This window comes from Eschscholzia californica, unplaced genomic scaffold, assembly GCF_041429995.1.
Source record: "Eschscholzia californica isolate CP2 unplaced genomic scaffold, dmEscCali1.0.p SCAF_1, whole genome shotgun sequence".
Lineage (NCBI taxonomy): Eukaryota > Viridiplantae > Streptophyta > Magnoliopsida > Ranunculales > Papaveraceae > Eschscholzia > Eschscholzia californica.
The window spans coordinates 7,479,482-7,507,346 of NW_028238198.1; the positions used below are offsets into that span (position 1 = coordinate 7,479,482).

The following is a 27,865-nucleotide window of genomic DNA, read 5'->3' on the forward strand; positions in this document are numbered from 1 at the left end:
ATTATTTTCTTGTGCTATAAAAACTTCACGGGTTGCTTGAAGCTGATTTGGTATATTGTGGGTTTGGCTTGCAGAATGGACTTGATACCAAGGTGGAGAAATCAAGGAAACAAATGAAAGAAAGGAAGAATAGAGCCAAGAAAATCTGAGGAGTGAAAAAGGTCTGCTTGGAAGCAGGGACCTTTCGTAGTTGAATCGTTTTTAAATAGTTCTCGTTCAAAACAGGAACCTTAAGGGACTAAAATCAGAATTAAGTTCATAAACCAGGAGCTATTTAATGGGAACTCTTCATTTAACTTCTCTTCTGATACAAAATGAAAATCTTCTATGCCTAACAATTCAAATTTGTTATTATCATACATTCCATTGATTTGGACTCTGAGATTCATTGGAAATACCAATAAAACTCCAAAACTTCAAAAATGATGGACAAAACTGAAACTTCTGACCCACTGTGTCATCATCTCCGCGTAGAATTCAGCATGTTCCTGCTTCCCCAATAACGAATTCCAAGTCATTAGACCAAGTTAAGGTCCAAAAGGCGAAAATTTCAAATAAACCATGGCTGGCAAATATATACAACGACAAGCAATCTGACTACTAAAATGTGATTCTCATAATTAAACTAGCACAATATAACAAGCAGAAATATACCTTAACAGCTACTATAACAACTGCTACACCGTTAAGACAGGATTGATGAAAGAGGTTTCTTGCATCGTCAGGGGTAATTGATGGAACAACTCTTGGTAGGACGTCCGCGACTAGAAACCAGCAGGAACGAATAACCAAAAGTTTAAGTAAAACGAGTACTTGAATCTAAAAAACATGGTATAACTATTGTAAATGCTGAAGATGATCTGTTGGACTGCTACCTATATCTCGGCAGTCCACAGGCGGCCAAAGCCCAAAACAAAGATACTCGACCAGGCCAAGCAAACCGATGACAATTGTAGTACTCATATTCCCAATACTCCGCAAAAAATATTGTAAGAGGAAGTACCTAATTTTTCGGTATGGAGTTTGTCATCAATTAAAAGAACCTTGTAACCATCTCCAGTCCCAACAATTCTCTTGTTTCTGAGCCAATCCCATATCACCACCTACAGTTAAACATAACTATTTCAATGTGAACTAGCATTTCTTTTCAAGAAACACAGAGAATACAAATGGAGTTATAGTCTTGTTTCTAAGCCATCCCATATCACCCACCTCTTGCGGGGCGACAAAGTGGTGGAGAAAAATACACGAAGTTGCCATTAATATTATCTGCCAACCGAAGTTATTCGGCATTAAAAGAACCCGAGGTTGATGAACGGTACCCTGATCTTGAATTGGCAGAGCCAATTCAGGATGGAGAAACAAGCATCAAATGATACATTCTGTCGGCTTTTCAGCCTTACACATGCATCCTTACTAGGTCTGATACTCCTTCCAAAAGGTCGAGTTTTGGTATGAATATCAATAATCGGGCATAGGAACCGGTAAGCCGTGACATAGCTTCTGGATCTGTCGGAGGATTCGTTGTCAAGTACGGACCTGGTTTTTTGCTAAAGAAAGCTGTCTGGACCTTCGTCGTCAAAGCAAATGACACTTTCCGGTCCACAAAGTCTACCTAATGGTGTCTTTCTTAATTTATGAAGCATAACTAGCTGAATCGATCGGTCAATTCTCAAGAAGACTGTTCTCTTCGCAGATGTGCAAGAAGATTCGTACAAGAAGAAGCAACTTGTGGATAAAGATTGCATGCTCTATCATTCGGGGTCGGGCTATACGAAAATTAGGGAACGACTGCATTTTTGCATTTTTAAGAAAGAGAACGACACGGGGAAGCCAGTGGCCATGGTCATTCTAAGATTCCAAGTCCAGTTTCAGAGGCGATATCTAATTCGACAAGCGACATTCCTTTCTCTTTAGGCAGTTCCATACTTAAATGTTAAATACAACTCAAAATTGGTGGGTGGTAACCTAAATGGAAACCTATACAGGTTCTAACTAGAAAGTACACAAAATATTCAATGTCAACCCAAAAAACAATGGGTTAATTCCGTTTTGGCCCCCGATTTGTGACCAACTCGCCGTTTTAGCCCCAATAAGTGTCCGACAGTTCGTTTTGGCCCCAATTTCCTGTTTGGCCCCCACATATTTTTATAAACTTCCCCGTTCTACCCTTATGGCAATTTCGTAATTTAAATGTTGTTATTTCTCTTTGTCCACCTCACCGAACAATTTCCTTTCTCTCTCTTCATGTCTCTCTCTCCCTCCTCTTTCTCAGTAACTTTTATTTCTCTCTCTCTCTCTCTTCAACTTGATTCTCTCTCTTCTTTCCACCAGAATAACTTTCATCTTCGTCCACAACCTCTACCATCCACCATCTCTTCTCATCTTTTCCCAAAAAAATTCAAAACTAAAAAGCTTTTGCCCAAATTATTTAAGTCTAGATCGTGGAGAAACCTCCAAATTACCAACATCAAACATAAACAATAATCTAAATAAAATACAACTATACCATTCTACATCTCCTTCGTACCCACCGGAAAATTAGCCTGAGTTATGCACACACCGAGACCCATTCCTTCAAAAATTTAATAAAATGCTAAAGCTGTGAGCAGCAAATGTTTAATCATGCACAAATTTTTAGAAATTCATGTTACCCCAATAATCAATGAGTAAAATATTATCCCAATTTCTAGAACATGAGAAGCCAATTTCTGTTTCAATATCATAATTGATTCTTCTTCATCATCATTTTGATGTGAAAAATTAGGATCTTGTAATTTCTTCATCTTTGGTGATGCTCTTGTTTTTGTTCTCTTCTTCTTTAGTAGATGTTGTAGATCCCTCTTTCTCTTGTTCTTCACTGGAAATATTACCATATTCACTTTGTTGTTTCATATCACCTATGTATCTTGTTGGATCTGTTGTTCCCGATAGTTGTTGGTAATCTTTTGGGCTTCAATCTATGGTAGTTGCATAGACGAAGAACAAAATCTCCCAAAATACAAAACGAAATGGAAAACACAGTTTCTGTGCTAGTAAAAACCCTAATTCGCAAAGGATGGTGTTTAAGAAACACATAAGAAATCAATGATCTAATTCAAACCCCTATATCTATAATAAGCAGCAAAGTTCTACCGATTCCAATGAGTCGGAGCTTCTCTTGAACTTGTTGTTCTTCTCCTTTTGTTTTTTCACCCCCTTTTGATTTTCATTGTTATTCTCCTTCATTATCCAAAGATTAATATCCAAAGATGAATAGACCGATGAGGATCGATTGAAGATGGTTGAAATTAGTAAGAGCGATTTGAGAAGAAAAGATCCATTGGGACTAGAATTAGGAAACAACCATGTTATCCAAAATCGATAAACGGTTTAGGTAAGAGATTTGTGGTTTTGTTATAGTGGGTTACAATGGAGGTATAGGTGGCAGTGGTTCGTTATTATCACAAACTCAGATTTAGGATGGGATTTCTCTCACTTTAATCAATAGTGGAGATAGTGGTTCACAGTGAGTGACCATGATGGCACAAAAAGAAATGAAATCTCTCCCTTTGTGAACCCATCACTTTTGAAGGATTTTGATGGTGGTGGCTCTACCCTACTTCAGTTCAAATTTAGGATAGAAAGCGGTGTGGTGGAGAGGGTAATGGTTGATGAATAGGGGTTGTAGTTGAGAGAAGAGAGAGAAATAAAAGTGAGAGAAGAGAGATAAATAAATGTGGAATTATTAGGGTGAGGTGGACAAACACAAAAAGAAAAAAAAGTTTAATTACAGAATTGCCATGAGGGTAGAATGGGGAGGCTTTAAAAAAATTTGGGGGCCAAAATGAACTGCCGGACACTTATGGGAGCCAAAACGGTGAGTTGGTCACAAATTGGGGGCCAAAACGGAATTAACCCAAAAACCATTTTGGAGGTTAATACGGAGTATAAAGAATTAAATGTACCATCAATCAATTTTATACACGATAAGAACATGGGTAGACAATAATCAATCAATTTTATACAAGATAAGAACATGGGTAGACAAGAATCAATCAATTCTTTTGAATGCATAATATCCATTAAAGAGCTTAAGAACTGAATATGTGGTAAAAAGAATAGTATTAAAGATGACATCTTTTTTGTATTACCTTCTTGGGTTTGGGGAGAAAGATCGAACTGTGGAGCTTCAAAATTAGGGCGTTCCAAGATACCAGCACCACCACCACCACCACCTTGATTCAAAATGCATTGATATAGCTAACTGTTTAATGGTTCTCTTTACAGGAAAGGACTTGAGATTAGTTTGTTTGGGAAGAAGAGGCAATGAGAATTGCCCTGGTTTTGTTAGAGAGAAGAATGCTGTTGTTATACTTTCACAAACTGCCATTTCTTTAGGTTTTTCTTTGGGAGAGAAAAAAGAAAGTTGAGGGGATAAAAAGGGTTCTAGGTTTCTTGAAATGGGGAAGACAGCAATTATCTTGAAAGAGAACAGAGACGCAAATGGAACTCTAGGGTTTTTGGAGTTAAACCTACTCGAAAGTCAAACAGTCAACAAGGACTCCATGGCCCAATGGATAAGGCGCTGGTCTACGAAACCAGAGATTCTGGGTTCGATCCCCAGTGGAGTCGATTTAAGTGGAGTGTAGTTCTCTTTCTCTCGGAATATATGAGCGCATTTTGCAAGATAAACTGTACACGGTATCACGTTCCTAACCTTTTAACACCGCATTCTGAACAAAACTTCGATGTTTCTCTCAAATATGGAGCTCCACATTCATCACAAAACTTTGCAGGACTCGCAACCTAGAACAGTATGAAAAATGGATAATGTGGGTCAGTAGAGGAAGCCAAAAAAAAAAAGGGAGAAAAACTCTAATTCAAATATATGGCCTATTCTAGAACAAAGTAAGAAGAAGATTGATCTCTTTGCTTCTTAATGCATAAGATAAATCAGCCCCGAACTCGATTTCATCTGTTTATTGATTAAAACTCCAGAGAGGGTTTTTAGCTGATGAGTGTCAAAAAACAGGGAAAGAAATGCTTGTAAATGTTGAAAATTCCTCACCGATACATGCATGCGGCCTCCAATATGACCGCCGGGTAGGGTTTGCAAGCAAGTCAAGTGTTGAGCCACAGTCGAGAGTTGATGTGTATGAGAGATGTCAGGCAAGTGCGATTGAGAGAAGTGAGATGTATGTTGATTCTGCTGATGCAAGGATTTATGGTTGGTTTGTTGCAAGTGATGAAACTGTGGTTGGTGTAAAAGAGATTGAATGTGATGTTTCCCTTGAGGTTGTTGTTGTTTCGTGGAAGCAGGACAAGTAAAGCATATAAGTTTACTTCTTTCAACATTTAAATTAGCTATACGTTTAGAAGGTAAATGAGTTCAGCATTGAAAATACGAAACCTAAATGAGCTCGGAGACGAGAATCTTACTTCATTAAGAGGACGAAACCCTAGAGTAGAAGCCATTATAGGAGAACGGTCCGAACCAGAGAATGGTTGGGTAAAAAACATGGGGACACAACGAAAGGCTCGATTATGCACGTGCTATGTGGCTTGACTATCACAAAATATTGAAACGGGTGGAATTGATTTTTTGATGAACAAAATCTCAATGAGTAGGTCTCTTAACCACTCAGCTTCTTTTCTCGTTGCCGCTAATGCTATGAATTCGGATTCCATAGTTGAATGAGTTATACAAGTTTGTTTGTTGGATCCCCAAGAAATTGCTCCACCACCAAAAGTAAATATCCAACCCATGGTTGACTTTTTATCATCTCCACTAGATATCTAACTTGCATCTGAATATCCTTCCAAAATTTCACATTTTTTTGAATATTGTAGGTTTAAATCTTTAGTCTTTTTAAGATAACCTAAAACTCTTTTGATTGCATCCCAATGTGCAATAATTGGGTTACTTGTATATCTACTTAATTTACTTACAACATATGCTATATCTGGTCTTGTGCATTGTGTCACATCCATAAGACTTCCGATAACACTTGCATACTCAAGTTGAGCAACCGCTCTTTCACTATTTTGAATTAATTTGATACTTGGATCAAATGGGGTATTAGTCTCTTTTATATTAAGATGACTAAATTTGTTAAGTACTTTTTCAATATAATGAGATTGACATAGAGAATAACCCCCACTATTTTTCTTAATTTTTATACCCAAAATAGTGTCAACTTCTCCAAGATCTTTCGTTTTAAAAGTAGAATACAAAAATATCTTAGTTTCTATAATGCCTTCTAGTTTATTATAAATTAGTAACATATCATCAACATACAAACAAATAATAATTGTATATCTATCACAAGTTTTGAAATACAAACATTTATCGGCATTATTATGTTTAAACCCATTTAAAGTAATAACACTATCAAATTTATTATGTCATTGTTTAGAAGCTTGTTTTAAACCATATAAAGATTTTTCAAGTTTGCATACTTTATTTTCATTTCCTTGAAGAATAAATCCTTCTGGTTGTTCCATATAGACCTCCCCATTAAGGTCTCCATTTAAGAATGCGGTTTTTACGTCCATTTGATGCACATGAAGGTTATGAATAGATGCAATAGCAAACATTAATCTAATAAAAGTAATTCTAGCTACTGGTGCATATGTATCAAAATAATCTATTCCTTCTTTTCGTCGAAAACCTTTGGCTACTAATCTAGCCTTAAATGTTTGAAGTGTGCCATTGGTATGGTATTTCTTTTTAAATACCCATTTAGAACCAATTGCTTTTGAACCGGGTGGTAAATCAACTAATTTCCAAGTATGGTATTTCTTTTTAATCCAAACCTAAATCTTTTTCTTTTCTTATTTTTTGACTTTTTCAAGGTTCATTCGGAAGTTCATGAATTTTTGAAGATATCTCATTTTGAGACTTATTTTGATGAACATCTATTTGAGAATTATTATCACTAGATAACAAGTCTTCAAAAAATTCTACTTCTCTTGATTCAATTACAACATTAGACTCTAAATCCAAGAGTCTATATGTCTTGCTATTTTGTGAATATCCAATAAACATACACTTTATAGCCCTAACCTCCAACTTAGTCCTTTTAGGATTAGTAGTTCTACAATAGGCAAGACACCCCCACACTTTAAAATAGTTAATGTTTGATTTTTTTCCTCTCCAAATTTCTTATGGAGATATTATTATTAATTTTATTTTCCATAGTACATAGTTTTACCATTCCATGACAAGAATAATCTGTCCCAACAAATACATCATTTTTAGACAAAATTAATTTGCCCGATTCATACACCGACTTTATTCCAGGTTTTGTCAATAAGTCCCCACTTACTAGGTTTCTATTCATATCAGGAACATGAAGTACATTTGATAAAGTAATTTTCTTTTCCGATGTGAATACAAGTTCATATTACCTTTACCAAATACTTTAGAACGCATTTCATTTCCCATTTGAATTTCTTGACCATCATTTATTGAATCATAAGTTTTGAATATTAATCTATCATATGATATATGAACCGTGGCACATGTCATCCTAGAACATTTTCATGAATTGCATTGATTTCGCTTAAAACTGCAACAAACTCTTCATTTATTGCCTTTGTCTCTTGCATTTGTTCCTTACGAAATTTACAATCTCGAGCATAATGTCCCACTTTTCCACACACAAAACAACCTTTAGGTTTCTTAATGGCTTGGAAAGTCTTTTTAAATTTTCCTTGAACCCTCTTCGAACCCGAAAATTTTTCTTTATTCTTCTTGGGATGATTTGATTTTTTCACCATGTTGGCTTTAGCTATGTCAATATCATTCTCCACCTTGTTGTCTCTTGACCTTGATTCTTCTTCTATCCGAAGATGTTTTTGGATTTTCACCAATGTAAAATCTTCGGATTTGTGAAGAATCTTATTCCAATAGTTTTTCCAACTTGGTGGTAATTTTGCTAGAATTCCACCAACTTGAAAAGATTCAGGAATGTCAATTTTGACAACTCTCATTTTATTCACAATAATTTGTAATTCATGAATTTGGGGTAAAATAGGTTTATCATCAAACATCTTAAAATCAAAATATTTAGAAATAAGAAATTTTTTCGTACCTTCTTCCTCAGCCTTATATTTAAATTCAAGAGCATTCCAAATATCTTTTGAAGAACGATTATCAGTATAGAGATCATACAGTCGATCAGACAGAGCATTTAAAATATGACCTCTACAAATAAGTTCATCTTCTTCTCTCTTCTTTCTTTCATCCTTCAATTCATTAGTGTCTTCTTCACTTGGTTCAGGAATGGATTTCAGTGTAGGGTCAAGAATATAGAACACTTTCAGAGCAGTTAAAAGAAATTTCAATTTGTTCTTGAACAGACCTTCTCCGGCGAAGGGGTTTTCCGGCCGGCGACTTTGGTCGGGGAAGAGAGGAGTGACTTGGAGAGAGAGAGGTGATGTGGAGAGAGAGATGAATTGGAGAGAGAGAGAGACATAAGTTGTAGAGAGAGAGAGGTGAGTTGGAGAGAGAGGTGAGTTGGAGAGATATGTGTGGTGGAGAGAGAGAGGTGAGTTGGAGAGAGAGGTGATGTGGAGAGATATGTGTGGTGGAGAGAGAAGTGAGGTGGAATTGAAGTGGTTTTTTTAGTTAATTCCTATATGGCCCCCTACTTTGTGACCAGCTTCCTTTATGACTCCTTTTTTTTCGTAAATTCAAATATAGCCCCCTATTTTCAATTAAATGTCATTACTACCCTTCTTAATTCTAAATTTAAAACATTAAAAAAAATTATTTCCACCTCACCCCTCTCTCTTTCCACCTCATATCTCTCTACAACTCATCCCTCTCTCTCTCTCCAATTCACCTCCCTCTCTCTCCAACTCACCTCTCTCTCTCCAACTCACCTCTCTCTTCTCCGACAAGATCGTCGGTCGGTTTTCGGCCGACGACCTTCAAACTTAAAAAAAAAATATCTCTCTCTCTCTCTAAATTTTTTTTTAAAATCTCTCCACTCTCTCTCTAAAAACTCCGGCGAAGGGATTTCCCTTTGCCAGAGTTTTTAGAGAGGGAGAGTGGAGAGATTTTAAAAAAAATAGAAAGAGAGGGGAGAGAGATTTATTTTTTTAGGTTTGAAGGTCGTCGGCCGGAAAATCTTCCGGCCGGCGACCTTGCCGGAGTAGAGAGAGGTGAGTTGGAGAGAGAGGGGTGAGTTGTAGAGAGAGATGAGGTGGAAAGAGAGAGAGGGGTGAGGTGGAAATAACTTTTTGTTAATGTTTTAAATTTGGGTTAATTCCGTTTTGGCCCCCGATTTGTGACCAACTGGCCGTTTTGGCCCCGAATTGTGTCCGGCAGTTCGTTTTGGCCCAAAAAATTCCTAAATGGCCCCAAATTTTTTCAACCTCCCAATTCTACCCCCCTGGCATTTCTGTAATTATTATTTTTTTCTTTTTCTTTGTCCACCTCGTCTAACAATCACCACATCACTCTGTCCACCTCACCCTTCTTCTCCGGCGAAAAGTTGCCGGTCGGAATAAAAAATTCCGGTCGGCCACCTTTACAAAAAAAAAATTCTTCATCTTCTTCATTTCTCTCTCTTCTTTATCTCCTTCTTTCTCTCTCTTCTTCATCTCCTTCTTTCTCTCTCTTCTTCTTTATCTCTTCTTCCTCTTTCTCTCTCTAACCCCTCTCTCTCTCTAACTCCTCTCTCTCTCTCTCAATATAACTACAGAGGGGTTAGAGAGAGAGAGGTTAGAGAGAGAGAGAGAGAGAGAGGGGTTAGAGAGAGAGAGTGAGGGGTTAGAGAGAGAGAAAGGGGTTAGAGAGAGAGGGGTTAGAGAGAGGGGTTAGAGAGAGAGATAGAGGGGTTAGAGAGAGAGGAAGAAGAGATAAAGAAGAAGAAGAGAGAGAAAGAAGGAAATGAAGAAGAGAGAGAAATGAAGAAGATGAAGAATTATTATTTTTTTGGTAAAGGTGGCCGGCCGGAATTTTTTTTCCGGCCGGCAACCTTTCGCCGGAGAAGAAGGGTGAGGTGGACAGAGTGATGTGGTGATTGTTAGATGAGGTGGACAAAGAAAAAGAAAAAAAAATAATTACAGAAATGTCACGGGGGTAGAATTGGGAGGTTGAAAAAATTTGGGGCCATTTAGGAATTTTTTGGAGCCAAAACGAACAGCCGGACACAACTCGGGGCAAAACGGCCAGTTGGTCACAAATCGGGGGCCAAAACGGAATTAACCCTTTAAATTTAGAATTAAGAAGGGTAGTAATGACATTTACTTGAAAATAGGGGGCCATATTTGAATTTACGAAAAAAAAATGGCCATAAAGGAAGCTGGTCACAAAATAGGGGGTCATATAGGAATTAACTCTTTGTTTTTATGTTGAAAAAATATTTATAAGAAGGGTAATTAAGACATTTACATCAAAAAAGTGGGTCAAATTTGAATTTACAGAAAATAGGGGGCCATAAAGGAAGCTGGTCACGAAGTAGAGGTCCAAATAGGAATTAACTCAATTAAAAAGTTAGTAAACATAAATTGAAATTAAAATATTATTTTTCAAAGTAAAGCATTCAAATTAATCAACTTTACATAATAAATTGTTCATTTTTTCCAACAATTCAAAGAGAGAAAGAAGAAGAGAAAAACACTATATGGGAGGCTAATTCATTAGTTAAACTAGGTTTACAAGATAACAAATATATAGTGACAATAAAATACTTAAAGACCATTAAAGGGCAAAATACTAAACTAACCCCTAACTATTATATATATTATTCTAACAAGGATCACCTTTCTTCTTTTGTGAAGAATTAACACTTCCCACTCATTAATCAAGCTATGTGTCGGAGGCACGGGTTAATCTAGTAACTTTATAAATTATAAATTTGTAACGTTCTATAAATTTAATCTTATTAAAGATTTATCTCCATTTAAAAAAATATATTAATCTTAATAAAAACTAAATTTTATAATGATAAAAATTTATATTAATATTGATAAACATATGTCTTAACAAAAGTATAAACTTTATTAAAATTGTACTCTAGTAATAATTAATTAATAAACTATATATATTTGGACAGAGATAAAGTTTAATAAAGTTTATTATTTAATTATTATTAATATATTGTACAATGAAACGATAATAAAACTTATACTTTGAAACTTTAAATTTTAAGTTCGAAAATACTTATTTAAACATATCTATGAAATACTTAGTCTACTCTCATTTCTTGGTGCCTTCAAATAGATATTCAACCAGTTTCTTTACATGAAAGTATCCTTCAAACAATATAGATTTGTATTCTTCTTGAACTCTTGAAGAGTAGAGAAATATTCTTCAAATGTTATGTGTAAAGCTCTATCAGCTTCACTGATAAAGAGACCTCTATCTTCTAATATATTTGTACATTTCTAACCAATGTTTATAGATTTAATTATTATTAATTAATTGTAAAATAAAACTTTAATAAAACTTATAATTTAATTGTTTTAATAAAAGAGTCCATTGTATTATATTGTAGTTTAATAAGCTTTTTTATTATAAAATTTTAATAATTTTATTTATTGTGTATTTATCATACAATATTATAAATTTATTATTATTAAAAACTTTTGTGAAGAATTAACGTTTTTATAAATTTAAAGTTAACTTTTTTAATATTTTTATATTAATTTTAATAAAAATTAAATTTTATGATGATAAAAATTATATTAATACTTATAAAAATATATCTTAAAAAAATATTAACTTTATTACCATTATACTTTGGTAATAATTAATTAATAAACTATCTATATTTATACAGATAAAGTTTAATAAAGTTAATTATTTAATTATTAAATAATTAAACTATAATAAAACTTATACCTTAAAATTGTTTTAATAAAAGAGTATATTATAGTTTAATAAACTTTTTTATTATAAAATTTAACAATTGTATTTAGAATTTTTGGGCTTATAGCCCAAAAAACGGGTCCAAATAGGACATTTAGTCCTCTCTAATCCTATAAAGGGTTTCAAAACCAAAAAAATAATACAAATGGATATCTAGTCCATTTGGTGTCATCTAGAGAAAACACAAATCCCTATAATACATATTAATTTATAATACCTATACTAACCTTTTTTATATATAAAATCTGATTTACATTCTAAAATCCAAAATATCTTTTTCCATTTTTATCTCCCACCTTTCTCTCTCCAATCACGTTTATAAACATAGTAACCGTGATCTTCATTATCTTTAGTAACCGAAATCTGCTTATTTTCTCTCTCTCTCTCTAAATCAGAATCGTTTGATAATCATCCATTAATCTCAGAAATCTTGTTTCTTCTTCGTTAGAGCAGCTGAAATCATCTTCTTCGTCGTTTATCAGGTAAGACACATTACAGAAGTCATTTTTCGTTCCATTGGAACAGATTCTGAATCAGATTTAATATTGTTTTTCAAGTAATGTTAAAGGTTTTGATTTCTTCTTTTCCGTTTAATGTTTTTCATCTTCATCTTGAACTTTGTTCATGAATTTCATTATAATTGAATTTCTCTCTGTATCATCTAATCAAATCTTCATCATTATTCAGTATTTTCTCTCTCTAAGATTCACAACCGATTTTATTATGTTAATGTTAAATCCGTCTTTACTGAAGATAATGCGATTAAGAAGTGTTTGTATCTATGTATTTTGTTACTTTTTAGTAGTTTTAGGTTACAGATTTTTAGATCATTTCTTCAAATCTTCATCAAGGTTTTCGTACAATTTTTTATGCAGAGAAGATCTCGTAAGATTTGTTATAACTGAATGCAAACGATATATAATTTAACATAAATTACGGATCGTTTACGATAAATTACATATCATTTTTTATCCAGAGTAGATCTAGTACGATTTGGTTGTAACAGAATGTAAACGATATATAATTTACACGACATTACAGGATGTTTACTGAACATAACACATACATAACGCAAACGTCTTTTGTACGATGTTTTTATAACAGAATGTAAAATATACGTATTTTGTTACAAATTATACATACTTTATAAATAATATCAAAATCATCTTATAAATCTGCATAAATTATATATAATTTATTCAACATTACGCGTACTTTTTCCTCAAAACAGTTGTCGTTTATAGTACAATAAATGTTCCAAAAATTATATGTAATTTATTGCACTTTATATATATTTTTTCACATAACAATGACCTTGTGATTCGAACTAACGTTATGTTTGTCTTCTAACACATTATGAAGTTTAACAAACAGTATGCACATTATAAACGACAACTGTTTCTAGTAAATTATATGTTTTGTTAACAAATGTATATGTTTTCTTTTTGCAGTTTTGTTGTTACTTATAGAATTTCCTACTGAAGTTGGTCATTTGTTTCCTGGTGGTGCAAAATCATTTGGATATGCTCTTCGACAATATAGTGTAAATGTTGTTTGTCCTGCTCAAGACTACATATGCTCTTCGACAATATAGTGTAAACGATGTTTTTGTAACAGAATGTAAACGATGTGTAATGTAAAAGAAATTATGTGTAATGTAATAGAAATTATGTGTAATTTACTGAACAAGACCCAACTACATTTGATAAATTACATTGTATACTTGACTAATGATGGTTTCTTCGTCATAAATAATACATAATTTACGTATTTGTTTCATAATTTTTATTCGATGTGTTTTATGTATGAGTAAAAATGAAAACAAATGCTGCTTTAATGTTCCCAGAAAAATATACTATTTCCAAAACTGAAAGTTAAGTGAGAGAAAGTGATATATATGTTTTGTATATTAACCCCCAAATCACGCTAAATTGATCCTAGATTGATTCGGATAATAGGAAAGAGAAAATTTGATTTCCAAATCTGTTTAGAGGAGAGAGAAATTATGATTTGTTTCTATCCATTTTTTTCTAATAAATCTCCATATTTTTGGCTAATAAATCTCCATATTAAATCTGTAAAGAAGAGAGAGAAAATTGATTTGGGAAAGTTTAGATTTTGTTTCTAAACAGATTATAGAAGAGAGAGAAATTTTCGTGAGAATCTAACCGTTTTTTCCTAAATTTATCCTTAAATCAAGGTACATTAAACCGTTTGAAATTTTTGTGCATTAAAATCCCGTGAAAAACGACTGGGACATGGAAGGAATTATGTGATATATATTAAGAGTTTTTAGTCCCAAGAGCAAAAGGACTAAAAATCCATTTTTTGGGAAGATTGGACCCTAAACCGTTTTTGAACATTATTTTGGGCCATATACCCACGGACCCTTGTATTTATTATGTATTTATTGTACAATATTTTAGTTATACTAGTTATAGCCCGTGCCCGAAGTAGTGATAAATCACCAAAAAATATTACAAAAAATTTATATAATGTACTCATACGGAAAAAAAAATGGGAGGATGGATTTTAAGCCCAAATCGAATGATCAATGGGTCTAGAGCCCAAAGATAATCTGAAATAGAAAATAAATTCACTTAGAGTAAATTACATGTCTAACTTTTGATTTTTTATTAATACCTAACCTATCCTAAGTTTAAAAAAAACTCAAATTAATGATTAACTAAATTATTTCCTCAAAGAAGAAATTTTCTTCCACAACAATAGTTTCTTTTTCCGTTTATCGTAATGACCACTTTTAGTTATACTTTTTTTTTATACAGATTTGGTTAACATAATATAATTCCAAGAGAATTGTGTCAGAATAAATAAGATGCTAGAGAAATATAAGTATGGCAGGAGAATCAATGAAATGCTAGAGAAACATAATTTAAGGCATGTGCAGGAGAATCAGTGCAATGCTAGAGAAATATTAAAAATTTGGTTAACATAATATAATTTCAGACAAATTTTGTTAGAATCAATAAGATGCTAGAGAAGTATAATTATTGCAGGAGAATAAAGAAATTCTAGAGAAAAAAATGGTCCTTCTTAAAAAAAATTAGAATGTTGTTAGAATCAATGAGATGCTAGAGAAATGCAATCATAATTTCAGAAGAATTTATTTTTATAAGTATATTATTGAACTTTTTAAATAAACAAAATGCTAGAAAAAATTTGAGAATTCTGCTATATATAAGAATGTTGTTAGAATCAATAAGACGCTACCGAAATAATAAAATAATTATTAACCTACTTCTAACATATTCATAACAGATGCTAATAGAATCAAGAAAATGCTAGTAAAAATGTAAAATACTGAAAATGTAGCAAAAACAAAATCAACTTATATTTTTTTATGAGAACAAGATTATAGTGATAGAGTTATCAAAATTCATTGTGTACGAAAAAGTGTTACATTTTAAGTTTGTTGTTATAATAAAATAATTTTTGAGTTAATTCCTATATGACCCCCTACTTTATGACCAGCTTCCTTTATGGCCCCCTGTTTTTCGTAAATTCAAATATGACCTCATATTTTCAAGTAAACGTCATAATTGCCCTTCCTATTCATAATTTTTCAAAATAAAATTAAATACATTCCACCTCTATCTCCACCTCACCTCTATCTCTACCTCACATCTCTCTCCACCTCACCTCTCTCTCTCCACCTTTCTTTCTCTCTCTTAACCTTTCTTTCTTTCTCTCTCTTTCTCTCTCTTTCTTTCTTTCTCTCTCTCTCCACCTCTCCCTCTCTGTCTTCTCCGGCAAGGTCGCCGATTGGAATTTTTCCGGTCGGCGACCTTTAAAAAAAAACACCTCACCTTTCTTTTTCTCTCTCTCCACCTTTCTTTCTTTCTCCCTCTCTCTCCACCTTTCTTTCTCTCTCTCTCTTTCCACCTCTCTCTCTCTCCACCTCTCCCTCTCCCTCTCTACCTCTCTGTCTTCTCCGGCAAGGTCGCCGGCCGAAAAAATTTCGATCGACGACCTTGCCGGAGAAGACATAGAGGGGGAGAGAGAGAAAGAAAGGTGAAGAGAGAGTTGGAAAGAGAGAGAGAGAGAGAGAGGTGAGGTGGAATGTATTTAATTTTATTTTGAAAAATTATGAATATGAAGGACAATTATGACATTTACTTGAAAATAGGGGGTCATATTTGAATTTACGAAAAACAGGGGACCATAAAGGAAGCTGGTCATAAAGTAAGGGGTCATATAGGAATTAACTCATAATTTTTAACAAGATTTTAAGTTTAATCGACATGTATACAATTTTCTTAATGATTTCCAAGGAAAAATATGTTTTAGAGATGGAAATATCGAGGTAGAGACAAAAAGCCAATCACAAATTTACAATTTCTTTAAGTTCGAAGAACATAAAGTTAGAGAGAGAAGAACTCGTTTTAGGTAAATAACTATTATTTTGGTAGGTTACTTTAGATAAATATAAGTTTTGAAAATAAATATTGACAATAAATATCTAATATAAATATTTCTCTTAAAATTTATGGAAAGAATAAATGTATTAACTCAACCACTAAAAACCTTTAGTTTATCTAGGGTTAAATATATATTTATAAGAGGTAAGAATGGAGGAAATAAATGGCTTGATACATGGGGTCCACTAAGTAGTAAATTTTTGGATTGATTTTTATTTTCTGTTTATTTTGATTTTATATTATTTATTAATTTAGGAGTGGATATATGAATAATCCTATTTTTGGACCTTAGACTCAAAAATCGAAAAAAAAAATTGCCTAATTATTTGGTAAAGATGTCTCTAAAATAAATAAAAATTATACGTATTTTAGCATCAATACTACAACTATACAAATCAGATCCTAATGCACCAATAACCCATGAAAATTTTCAAACAACAAACACAACCAATTTTGATAGCAAAACTAAATTAACGTAAAATCAAAATCTGAAAAGGAGATTATCAACTCACAAATGCTACTACTCTGTTCAGCAAATTCAAGCCGAATATGTTTTCCACACAGTTGACCTTGACATAAACTTTCAATTGGAGCATTTATCTTCAATGCTTAAACACAGATCAAATTGCCTAAACTCACAACTGAACTTGACATATCACAATAACAATAAAAAGGTAAGTCGTTGGCTCGTCGTAAGACATCTTTGCCGCTATGCTCCGACAAACTAAAAGAAGATTATCTTTCACTGTCAAAGCATGTTTCTTCTCACTTTTCAGGTGACGACATAGGAAAAAAAAATCTGCGATAACATATATATTCAAACAAAAATGATAAAACAATAACATCGATTTTAAATATCAAGTAGTATTTTAGAAACATTTGTATCCCATACAGATGAGTTAACTGCTAACACCAAGGAGGAGATTTTCAACTCCTACGAGGTTGAGAATTTGAGATGGTGAAATGAAACACCCAATGCTTTACTTCCAATTATTGGATTAAATTTATGTGGAATGTTGTTTCCTTAAAGGAATTCTCAAATGTAAAAAGAATATAAAAATATAAAACCGTTACATTTCTAACTAAAAAAACTGCCAATAGAAGTCAAAAATTAATGTGAACCAACTGGAACTACTTGCCAAATGTCAAAAGTTGAAGTCATAAGTAAGTGTGGATCATCAATCAGATCAGTCCAACTGTCCAAGTCTACTCTACTTTACATGAACGAAAGAAATTAAAAGACTAAGGTGCTTATATCAAAAGGTAAAATCAACACGTATCACTTGAAGTCATAAGTTAAGGCTTCCAATCGTGTTGTGTTTTTTGTCTTTTCAAGTTAATTTCTCATTGTGTTTTACATAGTTGAATGGGACATTGTAGAATCAAGATTAGAATCTTCTCTTTAAACTCCACAAAATGGATGTATGGTTCATAATGTCCTGTTTAAGTCTGAGATTTTTTTCTCCTCATCTCTCTTGCAAATTTTTTTCCCTCTTACCGTTATATTTTCACAGTTTGGCTCGATACCAAGGTGGAGAAATCAAAGAAACAAATGAAAGAAAGGAAGAATAGAGCCAAGAAAATCCGAGGAGTGAAAAAGGTCAGTTTTAAAACAGGAATCTCACTTTATAAGTTTCAAATTTGTTATTATCATACATTCCATTGATTTGGACTCTTTGAGTTTAATTGGAAATACCAATAAAACTCCAAAACTACAAAAATGATGGACAAAACTGAAACTTCTGCCATCTTAAATGGCATTTGAATCTGATTCAATTGCTGCGGATAGTCCCCACTGTGTCATCATCTCTGCGTAGAATTCAGCATGTTCCTGCTTCCCCAATAACGAATTCCAAGTCATTAGACCAAGTTAAGGTCCAAAAGGCGAAAATTTCAAATAAACCATGGGTGGCAAGTATATACAACGAAAAGCAATCTGACTACTAAAATGTGATTCTCATAATTAAACTAGCACAATATAATAAGCAGAAGAATACCTTAACAGCTACTATAACAACTGCTACACCGTTAAGACAGGATTGATGAAAGAGGTTTCTTGCATCGTCAGGTGTAATTGATGGAACAACTCTTGGTAGGACGTCCGCTACTAGAAACCAGCAGGAATGAATAACCAAAAGTTTAAGTAAAACGAGTACTTGAATCTATAAAACATGGTATAACTATTGTAAATGCTGAAGATGATCTGTTGGACTGCTACCTAGATCTCGGCAGCCCACAGGTGGCCAAAGCCCAAAACAAAGATACTCGACCAGGCCAAGCAAACCGATGACAATTGTAATATTCATATTCTCAATACTCGGTAAAAAATATTGTAAGAGGAAGTACCTAATTTTTCGGTATGGCGTTTGTCATCAATTAGAAGAACCTTGTAACCATCTCCAGTCCCAACAATTCTCTTGTTTCTAAGCCATCCCATATCACCACCTACAATCAAACATAACTATTTCGATGTGAACTGGCATTTCTTCTCAAGAAACACAGAGAATACAAATGGAGTTATAGTTTTAGAATAGATTTTGAAACAAGAAGTTCTGATTTTGAAGGGAAAAAAATGTTAGAATTAGGAACCTCTTGCGGGACACAAAGTGGTGGCGAAAAATACACGAAGTTGCCACTAATATTATCTGCCAACCAAAGTTAATCGGCATTAAAAGAACCCGAGGTTGATGAGCCGTACCCTGATCTTGAAAAGAATGGTGAAACAAGCATCAAATGATACATTCTGTCGGCTTTTCAGCCTTACAGATGCATCTTACTAGGTCAGACCGTCAGATACTCCTTCCAAAAAATTGAGTTTTTGGTATGAATATCAATAATCGGGCATAGGAACCGGTAAGCCGTGACATAGCTTCTGGATCTGTCGGAGGATTTGTTGTCAAGTACGGACCTGGTTTTTTCGTTAAAGAAAGCTGTCTGGTCCTTCGTCGTCAAAGCAAATGACACTTTCCGGTCCACAAAGTCTACCTAATGGTGTGTTTCTTAATTTATGAAGCATAACTAATTGAATTGATCGGACAATGAAGACTCCTCTCTCCGCAGATGTGCAAGAAGATTCGTATAAGAAGCAACTTCTGGATAAAGATTGCATGCTCTATCATTCGGGGCCGGGCTATAACAAAATTAGGGAACGACTGCATTTTTGCATTTTTAAGAAAGAGAACGGAGACACGGGGAAGCCAGTGGCCATGGTCATTCTAAGATTACAAGTTCAACTTCAGAGGTGATATCTAATTCGACAATCGACATTCCTTTCTCTCTAGGCAGTTCAAGACTTAAATGTTAAATACAAGTCAAAATTTGTGGGTGGTAACCTAAATGCAAACCTATACAGATTCAAACCAGAAACTACACAATTTCTTCAATGTCAACCCAAAAAACAGATTTTCGAGGTTATTACTATTGAGAATTAAATGTACCATCAATTTTATACTACAAGATAAGAACATGGGTAGACAAGAATCAATCAATTCTTTTGAATGCATGATATCCATTAAAGAACCTAAGAACTGAATATGTGGTAAAAAGAAAAGGATTAAATTCAAGAAAGTAAAAAAGATGACATCTTTTTGTTTATTACCTTCTTGGGTTTGGGGAGAAAGATCAAATTGGGGAGCTTCAAAATTAGGGCGTTCCAAGATACCAGCACCACCACCACCTTTACTGGGTAATCCTGGAAAACTTGATTCAAAATGCATTGATATAGCTAACTGTTTAATGGTTCTCTTTACAGGAAAGGACTTGAGATTAGTTTGTTTGGGAAGAAGAGGCAACGAGAATTGCCCTGGTTTTGTTAGAGAGAATGCTGTTGTTATACTTTCACAAACTGCCATTTCTTTAGGTTTTCTTTGGGAGAGAAAAAAGAACGTTGAGAGGATAAAAAGGGTTCTAGGTTTCTTGAAATGGGGAAGACAGCAATTATCTTGAAAGAGAACAGAGACACAAATGGAACTCTAGGGTTTATGGAGTTAAACCTAGCCGGAAGTCAACAGTCAACAATGACTCCATGGCCCAATGGATAAGGCGCTGGTCTACGAAACCAGAGATTCTGGGTTCGATCCCCAGTGGAGTCGAATTTCTTTTGTTCTTTTTTTCTTTTACTTCGCTCGTTACTCGTTAGTATTATCTTTTAAGGCTATGTTTGGCACATTAATAGACCAGAAGTGTTCTAACAAAGAGTGTGATTCTCTTTCTCAGTCAGTCCTTACGGACAAATTTAATCTCTATCGATTCTTTTTCATATCAAATCAACAATAACATTGACTTTCGTTGGAGTTGAATAGAATAGCAATTTAATAAGGTATTGCAGTGTTAAGTTTGTGGTCATCCAACTCAAAACCAATTGGCAATGAGTGGAGAGGACCTATACTTTATATTCTTGATTGCTAGTTACTCATTCTCCAATGTGGGACTATTCTCACAAGTATGAATTGCATCACATTATACTAGTCCTTCTTTGGACTTTAACAAATATGGATCGTTGTAAACCTGAAAGTATAGTTAAGACTCTAAGGGGTTTCTGATTAATCGATGATACCCACCATCACAATCACCACATGTTAATATAAGCACATTTTGCAAGGTTCCAAGGCCAATAACCAAAAAAGATGAAAACAAAAAATATCACATTTGTAGATTAAAAACAACCCGATAAAACCGAACTTATTTTCCACAAAAATAAGGGTAGGAAGTTTATCACATTTCACCTCCTTACACTCGAGAATGCAAATACAACCATTTCCGAAACAAGGATAAAAAACAGAGATCTAGACAAGCTTGAAATATTATCAAACCACTAAAAGTGCTTTTAACAACAAGGCTCTAAAACAATCCAAATATTTACAGTTAACTAAGAAAATAAAGTACAACGGAGCTGCTATTTAGTCGGATAAACTGTACACGGTATCACGTTCCTAACCTTTTAACACCGCATTCTGAACAAAACTTCGACGTTTCTCTCAAATATGGAGCTCCACATTCATCACAAAACTTTGCAGGACTCGCAGCCTACAATAGTATGAAAATGGATAATGTGGGTCAGTAGAGGAAACCAAAAAAAAAGGAGAAAAACTCTAATTCAAATATATGGCCTATTCTAGAACAAAGTAAGAAGATTGATCTCTTCGCTTGTTAATGCATAAGATAAATCAGCCCCGAACTCGATTTCATCTGTTTATTGATTAAAACTCAATGGGGTTTTTAGCTGATAAGTGTCACAAAACAGGGAAAGAAATGGTTGTAAATATTGAAAATTCTTTACCAATACATGCATGCGACCTCCAATATGGCCGCTGGGTAGGGTAAGGGTTTGCAAGCAAGTCAAGTGTTGAGACGCAGTCGAGAGTTGATGTGTATGAGAGATGTCAGGCAAGTGCGATTGAGAGAAGTGAGACGTATGTTGATTCTGCTGATGCAAGGGTTGATGGTTGGTTTGTTGCAAGAGATGAAACTGCGGTTGGTGTGAAAGAGATTGAATGTGATGTTTCCCTTGCGGCTGCTGCTGATTCGTGGAAGCATGACAAGTAAAAGAATATACGTTTACTTCTTTCAACATTTAAAATAGCTATATGTTTAGAAGCTAAATAAGTTCACAATTGAAAAAATGAAACCTAAATGAGCTCGGAGACGACAATCTTACTTCATTAAGAGGACGGAACCCTAGCGTAGAAGCCATTATAGGAGAATTGTCCGCACCAGAGAATGGCTGAGTAAGAAAAATGGGGATGCACAACAAAAAGCTTGATTATCAACAGAAGAACAAATCAAAAAGAAAACAAAATAACCTTCTTGAATTAATTATAAAAGCAGACAAGGCAATTGGGTATGTACATAGAGCATAAAATCTTACCTGCAATCCAGTGATGTTAGATGCTGAATGTGATGAAACACGTCTAAATTTATGCCTAGGCGAGTAAAACTTATAGTCCCGAGCAGAAACAGCCATTTCGTTACGACCTGTTAACCGTTTGAACCTGGAATTCATGTGATTGTCACAACATTGGACGATTATTAAATTCTGAATCAAAATCTGATCCAATTATCACTAAAAATTACTTACAAACTACACGAGCAAACTCCTAAGTCCTAACTTACCACTCAACATCTTCAACTGGCACGTTATTTGGTTTTTCAACAATCACCAATCCATTTACAACTACAAAGCGAACCCTTTTCTCTTCTTGTATTACTAGCTCTGGAAATTTTGTCCTTGTTTCAAGAGAAGTTGCAAGTTCTCTCCTTTTAAAAGTGCATGGCCCTAACAAGAATAGATATATGAGTCAATAAAAAGTAAGCGACAGTCAAAAATATTAACTTTTATTACTTACCGACAATAACGTACAATTTGTTATACCTTTTTTCGGAAATTTCTTTGCTAATTTTCTGTACAACCCACCAGATGCTTCGAGAGCAACACCAATGGTCTTTTCACGAATCCCGGTCATAGAAGCAAGTCTTATATTCACGTTATCTACTAAAGTCTCGTATAAATTTGCCACGTACATCAATGGCAACGCAAAAGTTGGATCACCTTCATATTGAGTTTCTGTCATTTTCCTCTTGTTAAGTTTGTCTTCCCCGTTTTGTCCATTGTAATCGGGCTCAGAATCAGCCACTTCAATTACGTGCTCGTTGATAAAATTATCCACTATAATTTGTAAAAATCTTGCTCGTGTGGTTTCAATTGGTGATACGTCTGTTTTAAAGATGGTTAATATTCATCAGATTCATGCCTCAAATGAACTAAAATGAATAAATAACCGACTTATTTGACATGGGAGTTACCATCAGAAGTCAGAATGTCATAGGGAGTCCTCGAAGACCCACTATTTTCAAGGGTAGATCGATCCTCGACCACTCCAACACCATGAAGTGGTGGTAGTGAATTTCTATATGATTCATGTATGCAATCCTGTAAACGATAACTCGATAAATAAACAATCAAATTATCAACTACAACTGCATAAAAATCACCCCTTATGTTTCTTTCTTGAGTTTAAATGGTTTTCTATTGAAAAACAAAAACAGGTGAAATTCAGAATTCCCAATTCAATTCTAAATGAAAGCTATATAGAGAAAAATTGAATTTAGTTTAAACTTCAAACTTACAACAGAATTCGATTCATCTTCGTTATCTAAGCTATCTTCAGTAACAGCATCATGATCAACATCACTTATTCCTTCAATCTCACCAGGTCTACTACCATCAACAGTATTAAGATCATGTAATGAACTCCCTAAATATGAATTTGCTGATCTTAGATTGTAATGCTGAACAGGAACCCTTGTTCCCATTTAAACCAACCAGAAACCCTAAATCCAACAACAACAACAACAACAAAAAAGAACATTTCAACAAAAACTATAGTCATGTAAATTTGAAGTAGAAAAGTAAACCCTAAGTGATAGGCAGTGAAGAAATTTGGGTAATTTGTAGCCATTGAAGTGAATTGTGGGGAAGAAGTAGAAACCCTGAAAGTAAAGTGAGAATTTTGGAATTTGAAAATTTTGGGGGAAACCAAAGCTGAAACCATACCTGAGCTTTTACCAGACAAAACAAGTCTCCAAGCCTCGTTCAGAACTCCCGCACCTAATAATCTCCCCGGAGCTCTTGCTTTACTTCAAGTAGTTGGCTGGCACGTGTGAGTAACCATACTTATTTTCTATTTGGGTTAATCACCATTTGGGTGACCAACTCACCTAGTTGGCCCCATTTTGCCCCCCTTTAGTTTTTTTTTTTTTTTTTTTGTTAAGGGCCCCCCTTTAGTTGGAACTTGAGTTTGTTTTCATTCTCCAACTGTCTATTAATGTTGCGTGAAAATGTCACATTTATTAACATGCATGAAGCTAGACATGGATTTCGAAATAACACGAAGCAAAACATCACTTTTTCCTCTCACGTGAAGATTAAGTGCAAATCAGAAAGTAGAAAAAATCAAGATCAAAATCTTATGGAATCAAATGAAACCCAAAGAGAGGAAAAGGATAGAAAAGAACCTAGCAAAATCAGAAGGAAACATAAAGCAAAATAGTCTAAAAGACATCTTGGTCATGTGAAGAATCAAAAGTGTCCGCGGGCATTTTGGTCAGTTGGCTTATCAACGGAAAAGAGAAAAACTTCAGAAAGTTAGGGCTTATATAGGCAAAAATCGAACCAAACGTGTCAAAGAGAAAATTAGGAAGCATTTTGGTCATTTTGAGAAATTAGATAAAGAGGCATCACATGAACAAGCCCAAAAATTCCTAAGATAAAACCCAAGTTCAAGCCCAAGACAAAAGAAACCATAAAAGGAGAAAAGAGAGAAATAAGAAGGGGGTCCTCCAGCCCTCTTTGCTGGCCTAAGAGGGGAGTAGCTCGACCCAGTTGCTGCTGCTCTTAGGCACAGGCGCACGGCCAAGAGAAAGCACCCGGCAGGACCTTGTACTTCTTCAGAGCAAGTGATAGAAACTTCACTCAGAGAAAATCTGTTTGTAAATGAAAAATATATCTCAGACTAACAAAACAATAAAGTATGCATGGAAATTGGATCAGCCTGTTTAGTTGCCAAAATTTTGGTACATTGGATGATCTAAAGCATTCCTCAAGTGATTTGTTACGAAAGAATATCCGTGTCAATCGCGGACTTTATACAAACTTATTTTGCTAAGTTCAGAAGTTCGAAATGAACAATGCTTGACCAGACATTGAAAAAACAAAACAAAAAACTACTGCCATGTCATCCATGTAGAGAACTCGAAGGACATTTAACTATAATCTAATGCATTTTGCTCCAAGATCAACAATTCATACACATAGTAACACCTAATATTTTTTTTTCGGGTGTTCATTTGGAGTTTGTTAACATTTTTCCCCATAAAACTTACCGGTCTATCACACCTACAAGAAAATCATAGACCATGCCAAGAATTCTAATAAAAAGCAAATGATACAAGAACTTGACAAATAGCGTAATATGGTTCTCAAAATCAACAAAAACTTAACCATCAAAGGAATGAAATGCTGCAATAAAATTGTATAAAAATGAAACCGCGTTGTTTTGTATTGAGGTTACTTGCTTATTCTCATCCTGCAGAACAATTACGAGGTTAAGATAGGAAAAAACTAATCTCTGTTAGTATTCCAAATGGAAAATCCCACTACATGGCACGATACAAAGAAGATGGGTACTTAGACAATCGTTCCGAGTTGAAAGAGAAACATAGGAAAAGGAATGGACATGATATCGATATATTTAGTTGAGTTTGTTTTCAAACTTCTTCACCACTTTGATTTTCTGCACCATCTAAAGCCTTCAAACTTTCGGCCAACATTCTTTCCCTGTTCTGAGCTTGTCTTTCTACACCAACCATCCACAAACCTGCAACATGTAGTTCTCTAAGAAACTTAGCAGACGACAAATGGATGAAGCGCGTTTATATATATATATATATATTCATCTTAAGGAAATAGAAGTAGGAAGCTTTGTACCTACACCGCTACCAAGAGCACAAAACCACAAAACTCTCATGGACCATTTATCCCCAACCACACCTCTTCCCATCTTCACTTCTGCAAAACAATAGCAAGATATAGAGCAAGATTAACTAACATAGAAAGGCACGAGACTTTTGACTAAATGGCGGGTCACACATACGAGTAGATTCTACGTTAAAATGTAAACATGAACTTAAGTAGCTACTTGCTTCAGCAATGGAACTCATACAAGTGAAATAACTCTTTTCCTTCAAAAAAAAAAAGCATAAACCAAAATTCATGGATTCTGCATAATGCTCTTCAGAAGAACTGAAGACAAAAAAGAGCGTTGAAGTTGAAATGGAGCGGAGATAAAATCAAAAGTTTATTTTCTTAAACATTATGATTCGGACACTAGTCTCTCGAATATCTCAGTAAGGATATATATATATTGTTACTACTTCCCCAGAGCGAGCTTCGTTTATAAGCAAATGTTTATGTCACGCTAGTCAACCAATGACACACAACATGAAATAGAGAGTGAAGGTTCAGATGTCTGTTGTATTCATCACTCCGTTATCATAACAAACTGTTAAACTAAAATGTATTCAGGTGAAGGACTGATAAAGAGCAGTCTATTGGAGAAACCCTTGATCTCAAATTATACACAAGACACACTAAAAGTTCTTACAATCTAGATTTATCAATGAACACTCAAATCATAATTACCCATTGATCCCACAAATATAAAGCACTAATTTTTGGTATTTTGAGCATCTTAGCTACTACTATTCTCAGTATCTAGATTCATAATGGCTCTTGAGATGAAAACCAAATCAAATTGAAGTTTTTTACACAACCCAAGAGGCAATTTACTACAGAAATCAAACAATATCCCTAAACCATCTGACCACTTTTATACTAAATCTTAACAAGTCTAGAGAAATTGAAATACTCAGTAGCATTAATCTCTAGTTATAGAATTGGTGTAAGGTTTAATGGGGATGCACAATTTGTCACATCATTAATTCCCTCAGATCCAGACTAATCCACCAATTTGTATTAATTTAGAAAATGTGAATAAAAGAAGACATCTATGAATAAAATTTTATAATGATTATTCCCAAAAACTAATCTAACAAATGGTAGTAAAGGGATACTAGAATGATTGCTTGATTTGAATCTTAAAAAAAAATAGATGATTAAAAGAAGAATATACCTTGGGTAGTTTCTTGAATTCTTCTTGAAAATCTTAATCAAACCCAACCAGATGAAGAAGACTAGAAGAGATCAAGAGAAAGATATCTCATAAACCCTAGGCAGGTCGGAGAGTCAACATGAATTAAATCCAATGGCTTTGTAACGTGATTAATAAGTTTCATTCGTCAAGCTTTCATAGCTCAGTTGGTTAGAGCACCCGTTTAGTAAGCGGGAGGTCATGAGTTCAACTCTCATTGAAAGCATTCTTTTCTCTTTTTCTTATTCATTTTCTGAAAAGCTTAAGTTTGATATTGCCCTAAAACTTTTCTTCTCTTTTTTAACTTGGTGAGTTCATCATCATGCTAGAATTTCCCACTCTAAATCCAAAGTAAGTTGTATTAAATTTGTGGCATCCCACTCAAAACTAATGGACAATGATTGGAGAGGAAATAGACATTATATTCTTCGTTGCGAAATTTTCTTTCTCGTTTGTGGGACTATTCTCACACGCCCCCTCAAGTGTGGCGTTCTTTGAACCTAGACGTGTTTCTTTTTCTTTTCGAGTAACGTAGAGTACGTGTAGTTTTTAAGTCTATCACGTGTGGGCTTAGCTCTGATACCATGTTAAGTTTGTGGTCATCTAACTCAAAATCAATTGACAATGAGTGGAGAGGACGTAGACATTATATTCTTGGTTGTTAGATACTCTTTCTCCCTTGTGGGACTATTCTCACATTACAATTGTTTAACTAAACTATTTAATGGTATGAAAAATGTATCTTTTTGTTCGAAATAATGTTGATTAAAAATAGTTATTCGCTTGACAATAAAAGATATATTTTCTATAAAATAATAATAAATTTGGAAAAACAAAATATTTTTTTTATTGTA

The 27,865-nt window shown here is 34.1% G+C and overlaps 5 protein-coding genes and 3 non-coding genes across 12 annotated transcripts; 3 read left to right on the top strand and 5 right to left on the bottom strand.

The window, feature by feature from the left end:
• Nucleotides 1–250: 250 nt before the first annotated feature.
• On the bottom strand, nucleotides 251–4,372 carry LOC147563717 (uncharacterized). Its single transcript, XM_086658041.1, has 5 exons — nucleotides 4,367–4,372; nucleotides 4,134–4,217; nucleotides 1,004–1,103; nucleotides 655–764; nucleotides 251–488 (listed from the first exon to the last, which is right to left on the bottom strand). The coding sequence occupies exons 1-5, from the start codon at nucleotides 4,370–4,372 to the stop codon at nucleotides 417–419; spliced, it is 372 nt and encodes a 123-aa protein (XP_086514167.1). The 3' UTR covers nucleotides 251–416.
• Nucleotides 251–20,313, bottom strand: LOC147563716 (ATP-dependent Clp protease adapter protein CLPS2, chloroplastic-like). Of its 3 annotated transcripts, XM_086640063.1 has the most exons (5): nucleotides 19,904–20,313; nucleotides 18,652–18,750; nucleotides 18,303–18,412; nucleotides 18,021–18,136; nucleotides 251–417 (listed from the first exon to the last, which is right to left on the bottom strand). In XM_086640063.1, exons 1-4 carry the CDS (start codon nucleotides 20,154–20,156, stop codon nucleotides 18,056–18,058), a joined length of 543 nt encoding a protein of 180 aa, XP_086496189.1. In that variant the 5' UTR covers nucleotides 20,157–20,313; the 3' UTR covers nucleotides 251–417; nucleotides 18,021–18,055. The 3 variants fall into 3 exon arrangements, with proteins under 3 accessions (XP_086496189.1, XP_086496181.1, XP_086496196.1); XM_086640055.1 differs by lacking the exon at nucleotides 251–417 and having other exon boundaries at nucleotides 17,911–18,136; XM_086640070.1 differs by lacking the exon at nucleotides 251–417 and having other exon boundaries at nucleotides 17,911–18,136; nucleotides 18,303–18,409; nucleotides 19,904–20,304.
• On the top strand, nucleotides 4,542–4,614 carry TRNAR-ACG (transfer RNA arginine (anticodon ACG)). Its single transcript has one exon. It is a non-coding gene; the product is annotated as a tRNA-Arg (tRNA).
• LOC147563719 (uncharacterized) lies at nucleotides 7,510–8,355 on the bottom strand (the record flags this gene model as incomplete). Its single annotated transcript, XM_086658129.1, has 1 exon — nucleotides 7,510–8,355. A coding segment is annotated over one exon (846 nt), but the record flags the coding sequence as incomplete, so codon positions are not given.
• Nucleotides 20,314–20,323: 10 nt separating the features above from the next.
• Nucleotides 20,324–20,396, top strand: TRNAR-ACG (transfer RNA arginine (anticodon ACG)). Its single transcript has one exon. It is a non-coding gene; the product is annotated as a tRNA-Arg (tRNA).
• Nucleotides 20,397–20,976: 580 nt separating this feature from the next.
• LOC147563721 (PPR containing protein) lies at nucleotides 20,977–24,036 on the bottom strand. 2 transcript variants are annotated; one of them, XM_086640091.1, is made up of 9 exons: nucleotides 23,858–24,036; nucleotides 23,431–23,634; nucleotides 23,107–23,233; nucleotides 22,676–23,017; nucleotides 22,417–22,579; nucleotides 22,172–22,295; nucleotides 21,962–22,027; nucleotides 21,584–21,820; nucleotides 20,977–21,330 (listed from the first exon to the last, which is right to left on the bottom strand). In XM_086640091.1, the coding sequence occupies exons 2-9, from the start codon at nucleotides 23,614–23,616 to the stop codon at nucleotides 21,229–21,231; spliced, it is 1,347 nt and encodes a 448-aa protein (XP_086496217.1). In that variant the 5' UTR covers nucleotides 23,617–23,634; nucleotides 23,858–24,036; the 3' UTR covers nucleotides 20,977–21,228. The 2 variants fall into 2 exon arrangements, with proteins under 2 accessions (XP_086496217.1, XP_086496209.1); XM_086640083.1 differs by having other exon boundaries at nucleotides 21,584–21,823; nucleotides 23,858–23,952.
• A 1,283-nt stretch (nucleotides 24,037–25,319) lies between these two features.
• On the bottom strand, nucleotides 25,320–27,238 carry LOC147563722 (uncharacterized). Of its 2 annotated transcripts, none has more exons than XM_086664999.1 (3): nucleotides 26,994–27,238; nucleotides 25,790–25,870; nucleotides 25,320–25,679 (listed from the first exon to the last, which is right to left on the bottom strand). In XM_086664999.1, exons 2-3 carry the CDS (start codon nucleotides 25,860–25,862, stop codon nucleotides 25,570–25,572), a joined length of 183 nt encoding a protein of 60 aa, XP_086521125.1. In that variant the 5' UTR covers nucleotides 25,863–25,870; nucleotides 26,994–27,238; the 3' UTR covers nucleotides 25,320–25,569. The 2 variants fall into 2 exon arrangements, with proteins under 2 accessions (XP_086521125.1, XP_086521134.1); XM_086665008.1 differs by having other exon boundaries at nucleotides 25,790–25,862; nucleotides 26,994–27,064.
• Nucleotides 27,164–27,237, top strand: TRNAT-AGU (transfer RNA threonine (anticodon AGU)). The gene has a single exon. It is a non-coding gene; the product is annotated as a tRNA-Thr (tRNA).
• Nucleotides 27,239–27,865: the final 627 nt, after the last annotated feature.

Coding starts and splice junctions, on each gene's coding strand:
- LOC147563721 (XM_086640083.1), bottom strand. CDS start 23,616: ATGGGAACAAGGGTTCCTGTTCAGCATTACAATCTAAGATCAGCAAAT. Junction 23,018..23,106: donor TGACATTCTGACTTCTGATG/GTAACTCCCATG, acceptor TCTTTAAAACAG/ACGTATCACCAATTGAAACC. Junction 22,296..22,416: donor CCAGTTGAAGATGTTGAGTG/GTAAGTTAGGAC, acceptor CATGAATTCCAG/GTTCAAACGGTTAACAGGTC.
- LOC147563717 (XM_086658041.1), bottom strand. Junction 1,104..4,133: donor TTCTCCCCAAACCCAAGAAG/GTAATACAAAAA, acceptor GTTTAACTGTAG/GTGGTGATATGGGATTGGCT. Junction 765..1,003: donor ACTCCATACCGAAAAATTAG/GTACTTCCTCTT, acceptor GCTGGTTTCTAG/TCGCGGACGTCCTACCAAGA.
- LOC147563716 (XM_086640063.1), bottom strand. CDS start 20,156: ATGGCAGTTTGTGAAAGTATAACAACAGCATTCTCTCTAACAAAACCA. Junction 18,751..19,903: donor TTCTCCCCAAACCCAAGAAG/GTAATAAACAAA, acceptor GTTTGATTGTAG/GTGGTGATATGGGATGGCTT. Junction 18,137..18,302: donor TTGTTATAGTAGCTGTTAAG/GTATTCTTCTGC, acceptor TTGGGGAAGCAG/GAACATGCTGAATTCTACGC.
- LOC147563722 (XM_086664999.1), bottom strand. CDS start 25,862: ATGGGAAGAGGTGTGGTTGGGGATAAATGGTCCATGAGAGTTTTGTGG. Junction 25,680..25,789: donor TGCTCTTGGTAGCGGTGTAG/GTACAAAGCTTC, acceptor TACATGTTGCAG/GTTTGTGGATGGTTGGTGTA.